General features: G+C 39.8%; 2 protein-coding genes across 2 annotated transcripts; both read right to left on the bottom strand.

Moving 5' to 3' along the window:
- Positions 1–1037: 1037 nt before the first annotated feature.
- On the bottom strand, positions 1038–5188 carry LOC110050382 (carbohydrate sulfotransferase 3-like). The gene is made up of 2 exons (XM_020756302.2): positions 4905–5188; positions 1038–3416 (listed from the first exon to the last, which is right to left on the bottom strand). Exon 2 carries the CDS (start codon positions 3403–3405, stop codon positions 2185–2187), a length of 1221 nt encoding a protein of 406 aa, XP_020611961.2. The 5' UTR covers positions 3406–3416; positions 4905–5188; the 3' UTR covers positions 1038–2184.
- A 1423-nt stretch (positions 5189–6611) lies between these two features.
- Positions 6612–9213, bottom strand: LOC110050236 (carbohydrate sulfotransferase 3-like). The gene is made up of 2 exons (XM_020756138.2): positions 9101–9213; positions 6612–7860 (listed from the first exon to the last, which is right to left on the bottom strand). Exon 2 carries the CDS (start codon positions 7838–7840, stop codon positions 6644–6646), a length of 1197 nt encoding a protein of 398 aa, XP_020611797.2. The 5' UTR covers positions 7841–7860; positions 9101–9213; the 3' UTR covers positions 6612–6643.
- Positions 9214–17389: the final 8176 nt, after the last annotated feature.

Raw genomic sequence — 17389 nt, 5'->3', positions numbered from 1 at the left:
CCTGCCTTATCAAAATGTATGTGTCTGTATGTATGTATAAATTTCAGTCAAAAAATCGCATTTGCTATAAAAAGTCTTGAATTACTGCAATTAGTTTGTTTTTTTATCTATCTTAGCAGTAGTTTACGTTTTTCTTTTGTGCCGGATTGGCATATTCATATCCTGGTCTAATTGTTGTTGAGTAATTAGCCGTTTACAACATTTTATCACAAGTTGAAGCCTTCTGTATTTTGCTGTCTGCATTATTTAGACTTTTCCTTTCTTTTATTATGTAATCGATTACATAACCTATCTTGGCACTAGTTTTGTATATACAAGTTTACATCTTGTAATTTCTTATGGCCGTATTTTTAAGTTTTTTACTGTAAAGCTTATTTTAACCCGAAGAAGGCTTCGCCTCATGGGCTATTGACTGCTTTACTGTCTGATGCATAGCTTGTGTGAAAAATGCTGAATTAAGGTTATTTCCCAGTATTGCATTGCGCATCCCTACTGCGCATAATTTCACGCGTGATTAGCGCGCGCATTAAAAAAATGGCGGCTTTTTCTTTACAGCTGGACCTTGCCATAGAGGTAAATCGTCATTTTCTCGCAAACGAGTATGGTGACCTATCATTTTTTTTCTGTTGTTTTGAATTGAGTAATAAATTTCTCTGTGTAAAATAAATTTGGACCAATTCTCAGTGTAGAACAAAAAGCAATCGTCGGAAACGTGAATTTAGCGAGCAATCCTGACTACAATCATGGTGCTATTATAAGGATTTATATAGGTATAACCAAGGTGCTGTTGCTCCTAAACGAACATGGGGACCCCTCATTTTTATTTCAAAATTTAAGTTCCCATAATATAAACAATCAATAGGCAAAGTTTCACAAAAATTTCAGTGCAGGTTCTATTTCAGTGGAATGACCATAAGACATTGAGCCAAAGAGGAAAATTTAAGGTGGTGTTGAACCCCATAAACAGAAAGGGTTTTTAGTAGGTCACACTGTTGCTATGGTAACTTATTGTGTCACGAAAATGATAACAACGTATCTACCAATGATTGGACAGTCTTTTAATACCATAATAGCAGCATCAACTGCTAAAGTGAGGTAACAATGATCCATCCAAATCTAAATCTTGAAAAGTGCTGGAAACTGCTTTGAGCCACCTAAATATAAAATTTCTTGCACAGATTATAGTACCGCAAATAGTTATCACTAGGCTGATTTAGCAAGAGAACGGAAACGTCACTTGACGACAGCGCGTGCACTACAAATACCCAAATATGGTCAAATTAGAACAGAATCCAGGTTATTCCGCGCGCCCCGCAGTCGTCATCTGACGTTCCCGTCCTGTTGCTAAATCAGCCTAATATTAACTGCAAGCGCTGAACTTAGAGTTTATTTTGACGCATCCTGTTTTGAACTTCCGGGCCTTGGATGGAATAGGGTTGAAACATTTCTGCCTTATTGTGCATTTATTACCCTTTTTGTTCCCTCTATATCTCTTCTTCTTATTATTAAGTCACAAAAACTATGTAATTTTTCACTTTACATCTCGACCTCCCGCCACCGAAAAAGAAAGCGGTTTCGCGACAAGTCAGATAATTGCGGCAAAGGCTAACTACATTTGATTAAAAAGTTGTAAAGTTTTCTATTATTATTATTATTATTAATATTGTTATTATTTTTATTACTGCTATCATTATTAGAGTGGTTTTCAATTGAGCGTTCTAAAACCAAAACCGAACCGATTACTTACTAATTACATTAAGATAAATTGAACAAAATAAATAAACAATCTTTATAAGAGGAAGCGCCCGTCACCTAAACACGTGGTTTTCCTGGAGGTCCTCCATAAAATAAAAAGTGCAAAACAAATATTCGGGGGAAAAATTAAAATGCAAATACTGAAAAAGGTACAAGGATAATAGAGATATAACAATGAAGATAAAACCAAGACCAACGTAAATGTTTCGACACTCAACTGAAAACCGCTCTTTTAGAGCTGTTTTCAAATGTGTTCACTGAACCAAAACCAAACCAATTACTTACCAATTCTGAGACTACTCAGCCAATTTCAAACAGTAGTAAACCAAAACCAAAGTAATTGCCTGGTTTCTTTCGACAATTATTATTATTGTTACTGTTACTAGCATCCTAGTTACTCGTCAATTTTCAAAAATATATATCCCCTCATCAGTTTTCAATTCCTAACAGTTGCATTAATTCCTTGCATTCACGTTCAATTATTCTGTTCTGCTCTGCTGGAGCACTGCGCCATTTTTCGACATTTGCAGTAGAATTGCGAACAGAGGAAAAGCTCTTGCCAGATTCCCTAGCCAGTGCCTCTTCACTTGGACTCGTGTTAAAAACAATCCATTTAATCAAATCCTCTGAGATCTGAAACCCGGCAAAGCTGTAGATTCGCATTGCAGTTTTAACAGGGCTCGTAGCTATGTCACGATAATACACTTCCATATATTTGTCTTGGTATTTCTCGGGCAGGTTTCTTCCGTATTTCACATTCTCCGCTATTTTCTCGCACGGATATCGTACCTGACGTACAAACCCGGGGGATGTGTGTTTTGGTAGCCATCCCAGTTGAATCCTGGAATTCAGGCTCCCACGTGGGTCTCTGAGTATTTGAATGACTTTGACGTCAGTATCCAGGTTATCTAAGAACACTTGCGGGACGATACTTGACAGCATCTTGTCAGGCACGCGAACTTGGGCCACCTTAGTGACACTATGTTTGTACATTGTAAGGCAACGTTCCTGGGCGAATTTTGGCATTTGTAAGAGGTTTGGGCACGAGAGTTGACCCGTGTCCGAGACGTTGCAAAAGTTTGCAGTCTGGAACGGGTTCTTAAAACGAGCGGCTGCCCAGTTTCTCGAAGTATGGCCAAGAAATAGTTTTGCCATGGGAAAATCTGGAAAATTGCAGCTAAGGATCCCATTCACCAACTCCAGCTCGCTTTTTGACCAGTCTGTCTCCGGCTCGGCCTTTCTCAATCGCTTGGTCACCCAGAGAGGCTCGTAGATCATGAATACCTGAGGATCTTCGCTAAACATTCGGCTGATAAACGTTGTTCCCGAGCGGTCGGCTCCGTAGATCAGCAAACTTCGTCTGCGATCGGAAGAATCCGACGAGGTCGTCGGTGTCGTTGGGAAATTATCCCGGCGGGTCTCGGTTGTTGAGGGGACATCTAAGTCAATAAAATCATCCTTATCCGAAAGAGGATCACTTTTCGTGGGTTCGTTTCCAGAATTCGATAAAAAGGAAGTTTGAAGAGTCTTGAAGGAATCTGTAACAATGGTTTGTTGTTGGTTTCCGTAAAGCAAATCCGCGACCAAGAAGACTGCGCAAGCAATAACCACGGCAAACAATAACCGCAGAGAGAAGCGAAAATGTCTCATCGTTTGGCACTCTGCAAAAAAGGCAAAGAAAAATTAATTGTTGTTTACCTTCTTCAGTTGAAGGGCTTTTAATTTTCAGATGTCAGAGTTATCAAACTTAAGATCGATGGCCCTTCAAAAACTAAGATTCGAAAGTGACAAAGAGAATAACTTCTGAAATGTAGTCTGGTAAAAACCTTTCATTGAACAATTCAATTCAATATGTTCCCAGGTTCATAGTCCTTTTGGTCAAAGATGTTGCTATGGTACCCTATTTTGTGATACTAGGGTTTTATTACTCGCCAGCGAAATTTGCAAATTGAATGTAAATTGAAAAAATTTTCTATTAGAAAAAAGGGAATATGTAGATGGTAACATGATCGTCGGTTTTTTTCACGTTCTGCTTTGAAAGTGCTGAAAGCATTGACCGCGCGTCTTGTAGGCTCTGCTGCCCAGTTTCACTCTCTCTCTCCCAAGTCTCAATAAATCTCACCAGTCTCTTCCCGGTCTCATTCACGCGCGCTAGCAAAAAATACTGTTTTGTAGTGTAGCGAATATGCGTCAAACGTCCTACTTTGTTTGTAAAGGTACAGGTGATGTACAGTCCTGATCAAAAAAAAGGTCTCTCAGTTGTCAGAAAGCGTACATCGTTAAGTTCCCAGTGGATCAGGCGCCGCTTCTTAGAACGAACGTTAAAAGAACGTCATGGCGACCAAAAAAACCGGAGAAGTCAAAATCCCGCTAGATATTAGCTTCAAAGTTATTCCATTCCGTCACTAACCGTTTAGATTTAAACGTTTGTTGAATTTTCGCGGTAATTGTTCATAAAATATAATCTTATCTAGAAAAATTTTGAGCGTTAATTTATTTGTGTGAATTTCGATGTTCCACATTTTAACCTCTAATAGTCGCTCACTACGCTTTCCAATTTCAACATCAAATACGTTCTACATTTAGTTCCCTGATTACATACTTATGGATACTAAAAGAGAGGATCTGTGATAAAAGCTACTTTAATTTATAGATCTTCTGACTGTCTTTTGTATGAATGATGATGGCGGTCGGCCCCCCCCCCCCCCCCCAGCTTACAATTCGCCTTTAAATTTTGCCAGATGAGAGCGTTCATAGAAAAGCTGATCCGAAAAAAATTTACGCCTATAAGGAGCCGGGAACTGCATGAAAATATTTAACTTTCTAATATCTTATTTTATTTAATTGTATGAAAGATAGTAATATTTACTACCGATGCCTTCAATAATGCTCGAATTTATTTATCATTTATTCATTGAAATGCTCGTCATTTTACCTTCATGTATTTGGTAAAAGTAAGTTTTTAATTAGCCGCATTTTTTTGATGATAGTTTTAAGGATGTTACAACGACAGTGTAAGTTTAAAAGCCAAGGAAATGTCGTTCATTCCTTGTTTCATGACTTCGCACGATGATTAATAACCCATTGATCATTCGAATGTCAAGAATTGACGGGAAACAAATTGGAAATTTACGAAAACTCGGGCTTACCTTTATTCGATATGCTTTCCACTCCGGCTTCAAGTTTACTCCTTCAATTCACAGCCATGGTCGTATAACTATATACCGCAGACCAACCTTTTTATGAAGTCTGAATTACAAACTAGGAAAACAAAACAAGTATCTAACTCAAAAGAATCTAGATCGTAAAATTCCTTAACGAGGAGAAAATTGTTAGCGAACCATTAAACGGAAGCAAGTGCTATTGAACTCTCTATAGGCAAATAGACCGAACTAAAATACACTATGCAGAGCACGAAATTTGTGTAAGAAAATCAATACAGCTGCATTTTTTCATCGATAGCTCCGTAGCTAAGAAACGGTGTCATATTTTGCAATGATAAATTTTTCTTACAGGTGGGAAACATTTTAAAATTAATTTTATTTAGAGCATACGTGTCTCGCTGTACACGAGGGATTTAAATGGCTTCATTTAATCTCGTTCAACTATTTTGAAATCTGTTTCAATATGCTCAATGTTATAAATAAATTATTTTTTAGGTAACTGGTTGTGTTTTCAGTTAGGTACCAAAATAAGACAAAAGAGAGCATATTAGTTGAAATACTGAATAAAGAACAAAACATTATACAATAACCGTCTAATTTCCCGCGCGCTGATTGGCTCATTTTTATCATCAATAAGAGTGCAGACGGATAAAATTTTAATTTATGCAAACTCTGAAGTTCAACTATCAGCTGTAAAACTGTCAACTTTTTAACCAATGAGTTTTTATGGACTTTTTTAAGTAGCCAATCAAAGAGCGAGGAACGCTATTGACAATGTTCGCGTCGTTTTGAATAAAATCCACTTATCTTTGTTTACGGCAAGTTTACGCGTCTTTTCCCCTCATTTATTCCAGGCATTTGACCAGTTTGGGGTCTTGTTATTGTAAAAAACAAATTGAGATCAGTTTTTATGCGTCTGTCCTCTTATTGATGATAAATTCCGTCATAACATTGTCAAAGTGGCTGTGGAACCACCAGTCGCAGGCGAGTGGTTCCGCAGTAAAGACAATGTTATGACGAAATTTATCATCAATAAGAGGACAAACGCATAAAAAAACTGACGTCAATTTGTCAATTCGATATCATTAATCGCACGTGTGCTGCGTGTGTGCCACATTTCGTAATTGATTTTTTCTGGGCTCTGGTACCTCTAGCCAATGTACGTGTGTCAGACTTAATTCTGGCTGGGAGAGACATTTTTTGTGAAGTTTGTTGTCATTCATTGTGGGGTTATGGGGGATTTCATCAGGTGCTCGAGTTTTCTTCATTTGCTAAACGGTCTAACTAGATCAGTCATCGAGCTGGGCTAAGTGAAGAAGGAGTGAATGAGCGTGTGCGTGTGCGTGTGCGTGTGCGTGTGCGTGTGCGTGTGCGTGTGCGTGTGCGTGTTGTGTACAACTGCATGGTCAAGACTATTTTTAGAACAATCATGGTCGCAGCAGCTGACCCGCCTTACTCTCCCCTCGGCCCTCCCCCATCAATATATCTCCTTTTTAGTATAAATCTACTAGTGTTCTATCATGAGTGCCACTCGCTGATTGGCTACTCTACCCACGGTCAATTCTGCTGCAGATAGTGAGTAGCCTAGCAGTGTGTGCTTGTTGACGAACTAGCGTCCGCTTCTTTGCGTTTTGAACTACTAGTAGATTCATACTAAAACAATTAGATTATGAGCTCGAGATTTCTATCGCGTTTAATAGAAAAAGTATCAGTGTTTTGATTTATTAAGTTAGTCTTTCCAGATGAAGAAGATCTAACAATTCGCCGCATTCTTGTTCAATAATGCGAGTCCTTTCTATAGGGGATTCCTGTCGCCATTTTTCAACATTCGCAGTGGAATTTCGAAACGATGAAAACGCTTTTTTGACCTCTTTGTCGAGAGTTTCTTTATTTGGATTTGTTGCGTGTATAATCCATCGAATCAAGCTCTCTTGCATCTCAAATCCAGCAAACTTATAAATCTTCATGGCAGTCAACACAGGCGAGAAAGCGATGTCCTTATATTTGACCAACATGTAGTTGTCCTTCAAGCTTCCTTCAAGACTCGCGCCAAATTTCACGTTCTGTATGATTCCTTGGCATGTGTCCTTTGGCCAGGCAGCGAAATTTTTTGCTTTGTCGACTTCTTTGATCCATCCAAGGTTAATCCTGGAGTTTATGGAACCTCTTGGGTCGCGAACAACGTGTAAAATCTTGATTTCAGTGTCTGGATTGTCATTAATTATCCTCGGAAAGATGTTTGATAGCTTCCTCTCTGGCACGCGAACAATGGCGAGTTTGGTGACACTGTGCTTATAATGACTTGAACAGGCCTCTTCTACACGTCTTGGCACCGTTTCAGGACTTGGGCAAGTTGTTTTTCCTTTCTCAGTCCCGTTACATATTGGAGGAGATTGAAACGGGTTTTTAAATAATCCTGGAGCCCATTTTCTGGAGGTGTGCGCGAGGAATTTCATAGCAGTCGGATTATCCACGAAGTGGCAGCTCATAAGCGCACTAACAACGTCAGTAACATCTTTCACTTGGTCTCTATCAGGCTCGGTCGCTCGCCATTTTCGAGTTATCCACAATGGTTCGTACACTGAAAAAATGTTTGAATCTTCGCTGAACATTCGTGTCAGAAGTGTAGTTCCTGAACGATCATCTCCGAAAATCACAAGACTTCGTCGTTTGGGTTTAGTCGTCGGGTTAAGTTCGGAACGCGTAACGTCTTCGTTAGACTGTCGGACATCTTCAGAGAGTATTCGCAGAGATGGGCTAATTGCGTCGATTGGTAATTTATCTTCATTGCTATGAGGTTCAAGTTTATTGACATAAGATTTATGGTTGGCTCGGAGCATCGTAAATGTTGATATGGTTACTATCAGCAAAAGAGTCGCGAAAAAGATACGGAAAATAAAACGAAAACGTAAAACGGCCATGTGGAATAGTTAACTGGAGTCTGAAAGTAAAACATAACGTAAAATGAAGTTAGTAACACCACTATAAGGGAAGATTGAAATCAGGATTTAGTTTACCTCTATATTAAATAATGGACTTTGGTTTGAACACAGCCTATGCAGGGATAATCAGTAAACTGATGAACGAGTTCAATACGAATTGAAATCTTTCACTTTGGAGTGTCGTAACCTTCACTGCGACCTCTTTCGCTATAGACTGATACAGATGGCGGAACATTTAAGAATTAGCCAGTGAACCCGGCTTTCGTTTAACGAAAACATCGAGACTATCAGTGAGATTTCTTTTTGTAGTTCAGTAGAGTGACGAAAACTAAAGCTTCTTTTCAGCTGTTATGTTAGGGACATTAAACTCTGTGAAGTACATCTTCCTATCTTTTGCTCAGTTGTAAAGCAAGGCTAGCGAGATCAGCCCACTCGACAAAGTCAATCTTTATACTAAATTACTTCCGATGATTGAAAAAATATAGGAGTTACATTTAAAATAAAGTAGAATAGTTGGCGCTGATTATTGTAATTGTGTTGCAGTGTACTTTCAAACGTGGCCGATTTTATTTCAACAAACAGCTTAATTAAATAAACTTAAAACGAAATTAAAACCTCTCAGTTTAAAATTGAGAATTTTACTGACGTTAGTTTAATTTTAAAACTGATTTTTCCCTGATCTGAGATATGATCGCACTTGAGAACTTGACTCACAAGCGCTAAATCCAGACGGAATATGAATTATAAACATATCTTAAATACTAAACAAGAAAACGTGCGAAATTGTTTCAACAGTGGGCTGTTTTATCGCAAGCACACTTCTTTGTTGTTTTTCAACATTGTATTACCTTTTTGCCTAAACACTGCAAGAACTACATATTAAGGTAAACATTTTCCTTCATATTCTCACACCAGCGAAGTCGAAGGGCCTTCTCTGCTCGCATGACATTCAGGTTTTAAATTAAAAATTGTGCCATTTTGGTTTTTGATGGTTAGTAACCTGATATGTTATCTCGCTCTTCCTAGAGGTCTATTGTCGGCAAGAGAAAATCAAACGGTTCGCCTCGGGTATTAATTTTCACTTCAAGGAGTTCAGTGTGCTTTAAAACCAAACTAAACGCAGAACTGACAATTTAAATACAAGATGTGTAATCAGTTTAGATGTAAAGAGCCTCCAAAACCCACTGAGGTTTGAATCGTTGTGTAACACTAATGTTAAGTCTACATTGCCAACTGTACCTTCTGCAAGTTTCGATTTAACTGCTCGGTGTTCTGCTTCGCTGATAATTCGCCAGTCGGACGGAGAGATTAAATCTACACAGATACAGACCTCCAGGAACTGAATAAGTAATTTTCCGTAAAGTGCTTGAAATTCGCCTCACACAGTATCAATAGAATCCATAGAAACGTGTATTAGCCATTCAAACCTCCATGTGTAATTTTTCCTTTATTTATTTCTATTTTTAATTACGCTTCTTGCTTTTGAAGCCGAAAACCTGTCTGACAGTGACCTTAGAGGTTAACTGAAAATATCAGAAGACCAATGAAACTATTTCATTAAAATTTCCGCCCGACTCTTCAACCTCTTTTGAAGCAATTTGAGCTCTGCTCTCTGACAGCCTGACAGTTTGAGCCAACGTCTAATTGTCCAGCAGGGTTGCTAGGAGCTTAGTTTGTGAGCATACGCCTGAATGGAGAAATGGAGAAAATGAAATGAAATGGAGAAATGGAGAAAATCCGTGTTCCCTGATTGGCTGACTGACAGGCCAGCTTTGTTCAGTAATTTTTAAAAGCATATTTTCCTTTATGACGTGCCGACGATCGGTTGCTATTGAGTTTTTGACTTGTACTGTTCATATGAATATTCTGATTAATTCACACTCAACACGTGAGGAAAATTAATTTCGCGCTTTTTTTTTGCTCTTTCGACGCTGCTGTAAGAATAAATTTCCCTAGTTTTTTTGTGCTAGTTAAAAATGTTCACCTTTCAGCAGGGGAATAGCGTGTATTTTCCCCGGAGCACGCACTGAAGAGAGAGTCATAGCGGGTCTGGCATTGTTATTTTTAGGAGCTCGAAAATGCCATTTCCCTCGCTTTCCAGGGAACAGTTTCATACATCAAAACATGGAAAAACATTGAGTCTTTAGTAACTTATGTTGTTTACATATCAACCTTCATTAATAAGAGAGACTAGAGACCGATTTTATTATGTACCGGTAATACGCTTTTCGTCAATAAATGTACTTTTCTGTATTTCTCAAGGTTGCAAGTCCGTACTTACGTAGGTAGCCGCTACTTCCTTGCTTTGTTGCTTTTAGCGTGAGGGTGTTATAAGAATATCGAGGCTGAAATTTGCGAAATTGGTAAATACAATACAATTGGTAAATACAATACAATTATATGTTTTTAACTAAACCGTATAAAATTCTTCCTATCTCTAAGCGGCAAAACTGGCCAAAAACCATCAAAAACAGCACTAGCCGTATGTTCGATTCTGATGTCGTTACGTTCAAGACGTTATGTGCGTGACATCAGGCTTAAAATTGGCTGCAGGCTGGCACCAACATTCAGACACCAAATTCACTCGGAAACAGAAATACCATATTCTATAATCTAAGAATATTCACAAGAATACTAAAATCGGAAGAATCGAACAGGAAAAATAAGAATATTGAACCTCGGCCGGAAAAAACAGTTTTCGTATTAAAAAAAGAGTGTCTATTGAATTAAACAGCGTTATTTCTTCAACAGAAGATTGACTAACACTGACCAAATTAAATACGCGACTTACCAAACGTGTCCTCGAACAATCACAAGTCAGTAATTTGTCAGTCCCTGTTTTTGACCTAGCTGGCATTAATTCCTCAGGCCCTTGCACATTGGGCAAGTGGGAATGAATCGTTACTTGCACAGCAGGAATACCTACTTGCCCTGGACAACCAGACAGCACTTTTTTGAGCCCTGTCAAGACACATGATGCCTTGTCTTCTTAATGTTGATCTTCAGGCCTAAATACCCTGCCTGCATGTCCTGGTATGGCGCAGAATCCTGGAAGAAGACCAAAACCATCAGCCACAAGCTAGAAGTCTTCCAGAACAAGTGCCTGCGCAGGATTCTCCGTATATACTGGCCCCAGACAATCTCAAAATATGAGTTGCGCAGAAGAACAGGAACAGAACCAATCACACAGCAAATCCGGCGAAAGAGAAGGAAATGGATTTGTCATGTGTTGCGCATGCCACCAGCAGCACTACCACGAGCTGCCCTGATGGCCGTAGAAAGAGAGGCAGATCGAAAGAAATATGGAGGAGGACGGTGGAGAAAGAGATGAAGGAGAACAGCTGGACATGGGGTCACCTGGAACGACGAGCACCGGACAGAAGCTAATGGCGCTCTTTGGCCGAGGCCTTATGTGTTTCGAAACACGAAGAGGATTAAGCAATTAAGTAAGACACAGCCTTTGCCTTAACACCTTTACTAACCTTCAAAGATTTTTAAATTCAATTAAGGTTTGATGCTAGTTCAAAACTGTGAGTATGTGGTTTGATCAACCACGGTGACTTTGATCAAAAAATTCCATAACATTGCACTTTTGTTCTTCCCAAAAGCCGTGAAATAATTACAACTAAGTTTTTTAAAATATCTTTATACAAGTTTACATCAATATATTAAATATGAATACGTTAAATATCTATAAACAAATCTTACAAGTTAAGTGTTATGCTAAAAGTCGATAAAGATATTGAGAGATTCTAATTTGTGTTTAAAACCTCTCATGGATTTTTCGTATTTCATTTCATCTGGTAATACATTCTAGATTTTTGCCCCAGTAAAATAATTTATTAGATTCTCGTCAATCTGGCTTTAGATCTCTCCACTCAGCAGTGACCGCTCTTCTTGATCTTACCAATCAGTGGTGTTTTAATATTGATAGGGGACTGACTGGTTAGTGGAATTTTATTCTTAGATCTCAAGAAAGCCTTTGACACAGTAGACCACAAGCTTTTACTAACGAAATTAGAGTATATTGGAATTCGCGGCCATGCCTTGGAATGGTTTAAATCCTATTTGTTAAACAGATTTTAAATCTTGCACACAAACGGAGTACTCTCCGAGAAAGCCATTCTAAGGTGTGGAGTTCCGCAGGGCTCGATTCTTGGGCCACTTTTGTTCCTAATATATATTAATGATCTTATCACTATAGCCGATTATGCTACCGTAAGAATATACGCAGATGATACTAATATGACTTTCACTGCTTGCAGCATCCCTGAGTTACAACACGATATGAATATGGATGTACAGTTTCTCCAAAATTGGCTAATAGCCAACAGACTATAACTTTAAATGTTTTTAAGACAGAATTTATGCTAGAAGGGTCAAGGCAAAGAATAGCGACTCTTACACAAGAACTTGATCGCCCCATAAACGGAATTTCGCTTAAAAGAGTAAATAGTAGCAAATGTCTTGGTGTAGAAATTAAACGAGTTTTTGACATGGGACGCTCATATTGTATCTAAAAAAGTATCATCTGGTATAGGAGTCATAAAGAAGATGAAGCCAGTTGTTCCTACCTCCAATCTGATAAGTGTTTACCAGTCAATTGTTGAACAATATTTAGATTACTGTAGCGTTGTATGGGATGACATCAGTGACCAACTCACTGACAAACTTCTAATATCACAAAATCATGCTGCACGAGGAATCACAGGTGCCAATTACCCGGGTATGGGGTATTAGGGTATAACAGTATTAGGGTATGGGGTATTAGGGTATAACAGTATTAGGGTATGGGGTATTAGGGTATAAGGGTATTAGGGTATTGGGGTATTAGGGTATAAGTGTATTAGGATAAGGTGTATTAGGGTATTAGGCTATGGGGTATTAGGGTGTAAGAGAATTAGAGTATTGGAATATTAGGGTATAAGGGTATTAGGGTATTGGGGTATTGGGGTATTAGGGTATAAGGGTATTAGGGTATGGGGTATTAGGGTATTAGGGTATTAGGGTATGGGGTATAAAGGTATTATATAATAATCAAATCAATGCGCGCGCTCTGATTGGTCAATCAGCTATTGTTTATTGTGCCAGTAAACTCATGGAAATTTCGCGTGTCTTCTGAATTATTATGTAAAAGCAATAGACCACAAGTTTTTTATGGTTTATAGGCTGATAAACTACGCTGGATGTTGGAAGAACACTCAAAGAATTCGTAAATCACTCGCCTGCGGCTCGCGATTTACGAATTCTTTGAGTGTTCTTCCAACATCCCAAGTGGTTTATCAGCCTATAAACCATAAAAAACTTGTGGTCTATTGCTTAATTAGGGTATAAGGGTATTAGGGTATAAGGGTAATAGGGTATTAGGGTATTAGGGTATTAGGGTATTAGGGTATTAGGGTATTAGGGTATTAGGGTATTAGGGTATTAGGGTATTAGGTTTATTAGGGTATAAGGGTATTAGGGTATTAGGTTTATTAGGGTATAAGGGTATAAGGGTATTAGGGTATTAGGTTTCTGAGGGTATTAGGGTATTAGGTTTATTAGGTATAAGGGTATTAGGGTGTTAGGGTATAAGGGTGTTAGGGTATTAGGGTATTAGGTTTATTAGGGTATTAGGGTATTAGGGTATTAGGGTATTAGGGTATTAGGGTTTTAAGGTCTTAAGGTATTAGGGTAATAGGGTGTTAGGGTTATTACTGGGTATTAGGGTATTAGAGTATTAGGGTAATAGGGTATTGTCGAGTTATTTGGGCTTACGATAGCCTTCAGTGAACAACACGTGCTTACTTCAAGACGCCATCTTTAGTAACCAACATGCATCTCGCACGTATCTAACTTGAACAATACTTCATGTAAGCTAACACAGCATCTCCCTCCATTATTCAAGGACATCTAGGGAACGAACAGAGCATGAGAAGACTGACAAACGATCTGTGGAATCTTATAACACAGCGTCATCTCAAGCCAAACCTAGATTCTCTCTAACTTTCAGCGATGGTTTTATAATTCTCTTAGGCCTAGTAGCAAGAATGGGTGTTACAGGGGGTACTTGAATGTCTCCCTTTGTAACGGGGATGTCCTTCCGAACAGGTGTTGCCGCTTTGTCGTCTGCGGGAACTTGGTTCACCATTGGTGTCGGTCGCTCATGTTGCTCCTGCTGATTTGGCAGTGGAGTAAGGTGAACACGTTTTCTTCTTATCGTGCTGGTCGGTGTTTCAACTTTATACGACCGAGATGTTGATGCTGCTTCAATGACTTTTCCTGACCGCTGAAGGTCCTTGACGAAAACTTCAGTACCCGGTGCAGTTGAAGGCAAGGGTTTGGCTTTGTGCCTGGTGTTGAACACTGTTTCCTGCTTCAATTTGCTCGTGCTCTCTCGTGCACGCAGGTTATCTACGTCAGGCCGCTATGGGTTCAGCTGGGTGTGGAATAACGTAACGCTGTTCCTAATCTGCCTTCCCATCAGCAACTGGGCAGGAGAGAACGTGCATGCTAGTGGTGTTGAGCAATAGCCTAGTAATGCTTTAGCAGGGTCGTTTTTTCTTTGTTAGAAGATTCTTCACAGTTCTAACTCCCCGCTCAACTTCTCCATTTGCTTAGGGAAATCGAGGACTACTTGTGCCATGCTTGAATCCCCATTCCTTAGCAAAGTAAGAGAATTTTGCACTGTCAAACTGAGGACCATTGTCAGATCGCACTTGCTCCGGGATCCCATGTGTGGCAAATATCGACTTAAGTGCTCTAATGACTTCATTTGACTTTGTAGTCTTCTGCATAGCTGCTACTTCCATGTATCTTGAGACGTAGTCTATAACAATAAGGTAGTCAACACTTTTCAGCTCGAAGAGGTCTGTGGCTACGATTCGCCAGGGACGGTCAGGAAAGGGTGTCGTGATAAGCGTTTCAGGCTTGTTGTCCCTTTGAAGAGCGCAAACTCTGCATTGTTGTACCAGATCCTGGATTTCTCGGCTGAGTCCTGGCCACCAAACAGAGTTTTTGGCCCGCTCACGGCATTTAGTGATTCCTTGGTGTCCTTCATGGATCTTATCCAGTATCACAAGACGCATGGAAGAAGGGATTACGATCCTGGATGCTTTGAGCAGAATGTTCTGCACCACAGACAGTTCACCCCTGCTTGACCAATAAAGTTTCATCGCATCATTTAATGAATACTTGTCAGGCCATCCCTCACAGCAGTGCACTTTGATCTGCCTGCAGACAGGATCGTCCTCCTGTGCTTTCATGATCTGCTGTAATCGTGCGTCCGAGGCAGGCATTGATGAGATCACGCTTCCAATGTGTGCCTGCATTTCGTCATCGTCAATTGCTGACTTCACTGTTTGGCTTCGGGTTTGGAGTCTGGAAAGCGCATCGACTATGTACACCTTATTTCCGGGAACATGCTTGATCTCCTTGAAGTGGAATCTCATCAGTCGCATTCTAAATCTTTGAATTCTTGGTGGACGTTGATCCAGTGTGTGAGTACTCAGGAGTGGCACCAGGGGTTTGTGATCTGTTTCCACAGAGATTGATTTTCCCGCGATGTACGCCTAGGATCGTTCGCATGCCCATGTGAGTGCTAGGGCTTCTTTTTCGATTTGTGCATATCTGGTTTCAGTGGGTGTCATCGCTCGTGATATGAATGAGACTGGTCGCCAGGAGTTGTCAGGTTGGAGTTGAAGAATTACCCCACCTAGACCAAAGGATGAAGCATCAGCTGCTACTTTGGTTTCCTTGTTTGGATCGTACAGAGCCAGTACTGGAGCTCGTGCGAGGTCGGATTTGATCTGCTCAAATGCTTTCTGTTGCTCACTTCCCCATGTACATTGGTTCCCTTTGTGAAGAAGGTCTCTGATGCTCTTTGTCTTGTCAGCGAAGTGCTCGGAAAACTTGCTTAGATGGTTCACCATGCCAAGAAATGTTCTCACTTCTTGCACGTTCCGAGATGGCGGTAGGTCTGCAATTGCTTGTAGCTTTTCAGGATCTTCCTCAATTCCACTGAAGCGTATAACGTGCCCAAAGGAACTTGACTCTGTCTGTGCTGAACTGGGATTTGTCTAGGTTGAGTGTCACGCCAGCTTCAACCAGACGCTTGAGTACTGCTTTTAACCTCTGATCGTGTTCAGTCTCATCTTTACCATGGACTAAAACGTCATCTATGTTGCATTCCACGCCATCTAATCCCTGGAGGATCTGACTCATATTCCTCTGGAATTTCTCGGAACCAGAACTGATTCCGAAGGGCAACACATTGAAACAGAAACGGCCCCATGAAATGATGAATGTTGTCAGTGGTCTTGATTCCCACTCTAGCTTTATCTGCCGGGGTACTTGTCTGCTTCTTTACTCTTGTAGTCATCACTGTTTAGGCTGTCAAGTCTGCTTATCAGCTTTAGAAGTCATTTCGATGGCGTGGGTTTGTATCCCACCGCTGCCACCACGTCGAGTTATTTGGGCTTACGATAGTCTTCAGTGAACAACACGTGTTTACTTCAAGACGCCATCTTTAATAACCAACATGCATCTCGCACGTAACTAACTTGAACAATACTTCAGGTAAGCTAACACAACAGGTATAAGGGTATTAGGGTATTAGGGTATTAGGGTATTAGGGTATTAGGGTATTAGGGTATTGGGGTATTAGGGTATTAGGGTATTAGGGTATTAGGGTATTAGGGTACAAGGGTATTAGGGTATAAGTGTATAAGGGTATGGGGTATTAGGGTATGGGGTAAAGGTAAAGGTAAAATCTTTATTCAGACACGGTATTTCCTTCAGGACTTAACAATACTGAATTAAATTAGTCTAACTACCTAACTAATAAATCACGAATTACTACTACAATAAAGGAAATGATAAAAAAACCTGCTTTACAAGGAAGCCGTGTATTAAAGCAAAATAAAACTTACATAAGACTACCATCAAAATCATAATTCTTCAACTTACAGATTTAAATTCATCAGGAGAGGGTGACTAACGAATATCCAAGGGTAGACTATTCCACAATACAGCTCTGCTGTATAGGACAGACTTCTTTTACAATAATTAGTACATCGCTGTGGAATGGCAAGCGAACAGTAACTATATCTTAAGGACGTTCTGGCTAATTGTTTCTGCGCAACCTTACTGCGCACACAAATTTACACGCCAAGTCTTGCATGAGAGCGCGCGCTAAGTAATAAAATGAACAATGATAGGGTAGATGGCCATTGCTATAGCTTTGCCTGGATTTAACGATCATGGACGTTTGGTGACCCCTACTTTTCTTTCCGGAAACAGATTTTATTTACAATTATCTCCACATTGTCCAAAAATGAACAAAAATCAATGTGGGAAGTTAAAACATTTTTCAAGATTTCTGTCCATGGGACATCGAATCCTGCCATCTTGCGGCTGCAAGGCGCGTGAAACTATGGTCGCTAAATGCGAACTTGTTCTTTAACGAACCTCACCAGTTGACTAAATTCACTTAATAGGTCCACTTAAACAATATTTGGCAGAGAACATGCAATAGTTTTCGGCTTA

The sequence above is a fragment of the Orbicella faveolata genome, unplaced genomic scaffold, assembly GCF_042242905.1.
Source record: "Orbicella faveolata isolate gen_17 unplaced genomic scaffold, um_ofav_v1 contig_14, whole genome shotgun sequence".
Lineage (NCBI taxonomy): Eukaryota > Metazoa > Cnidaria > Anthozoa > Scleractinia > Merulinidae > Orbicella > Orbicella faveolata.
Note: the sequence above shows the minus strand (reverse complement) of the source record. Positions and strands in the feature narration are given on the sequence as shown.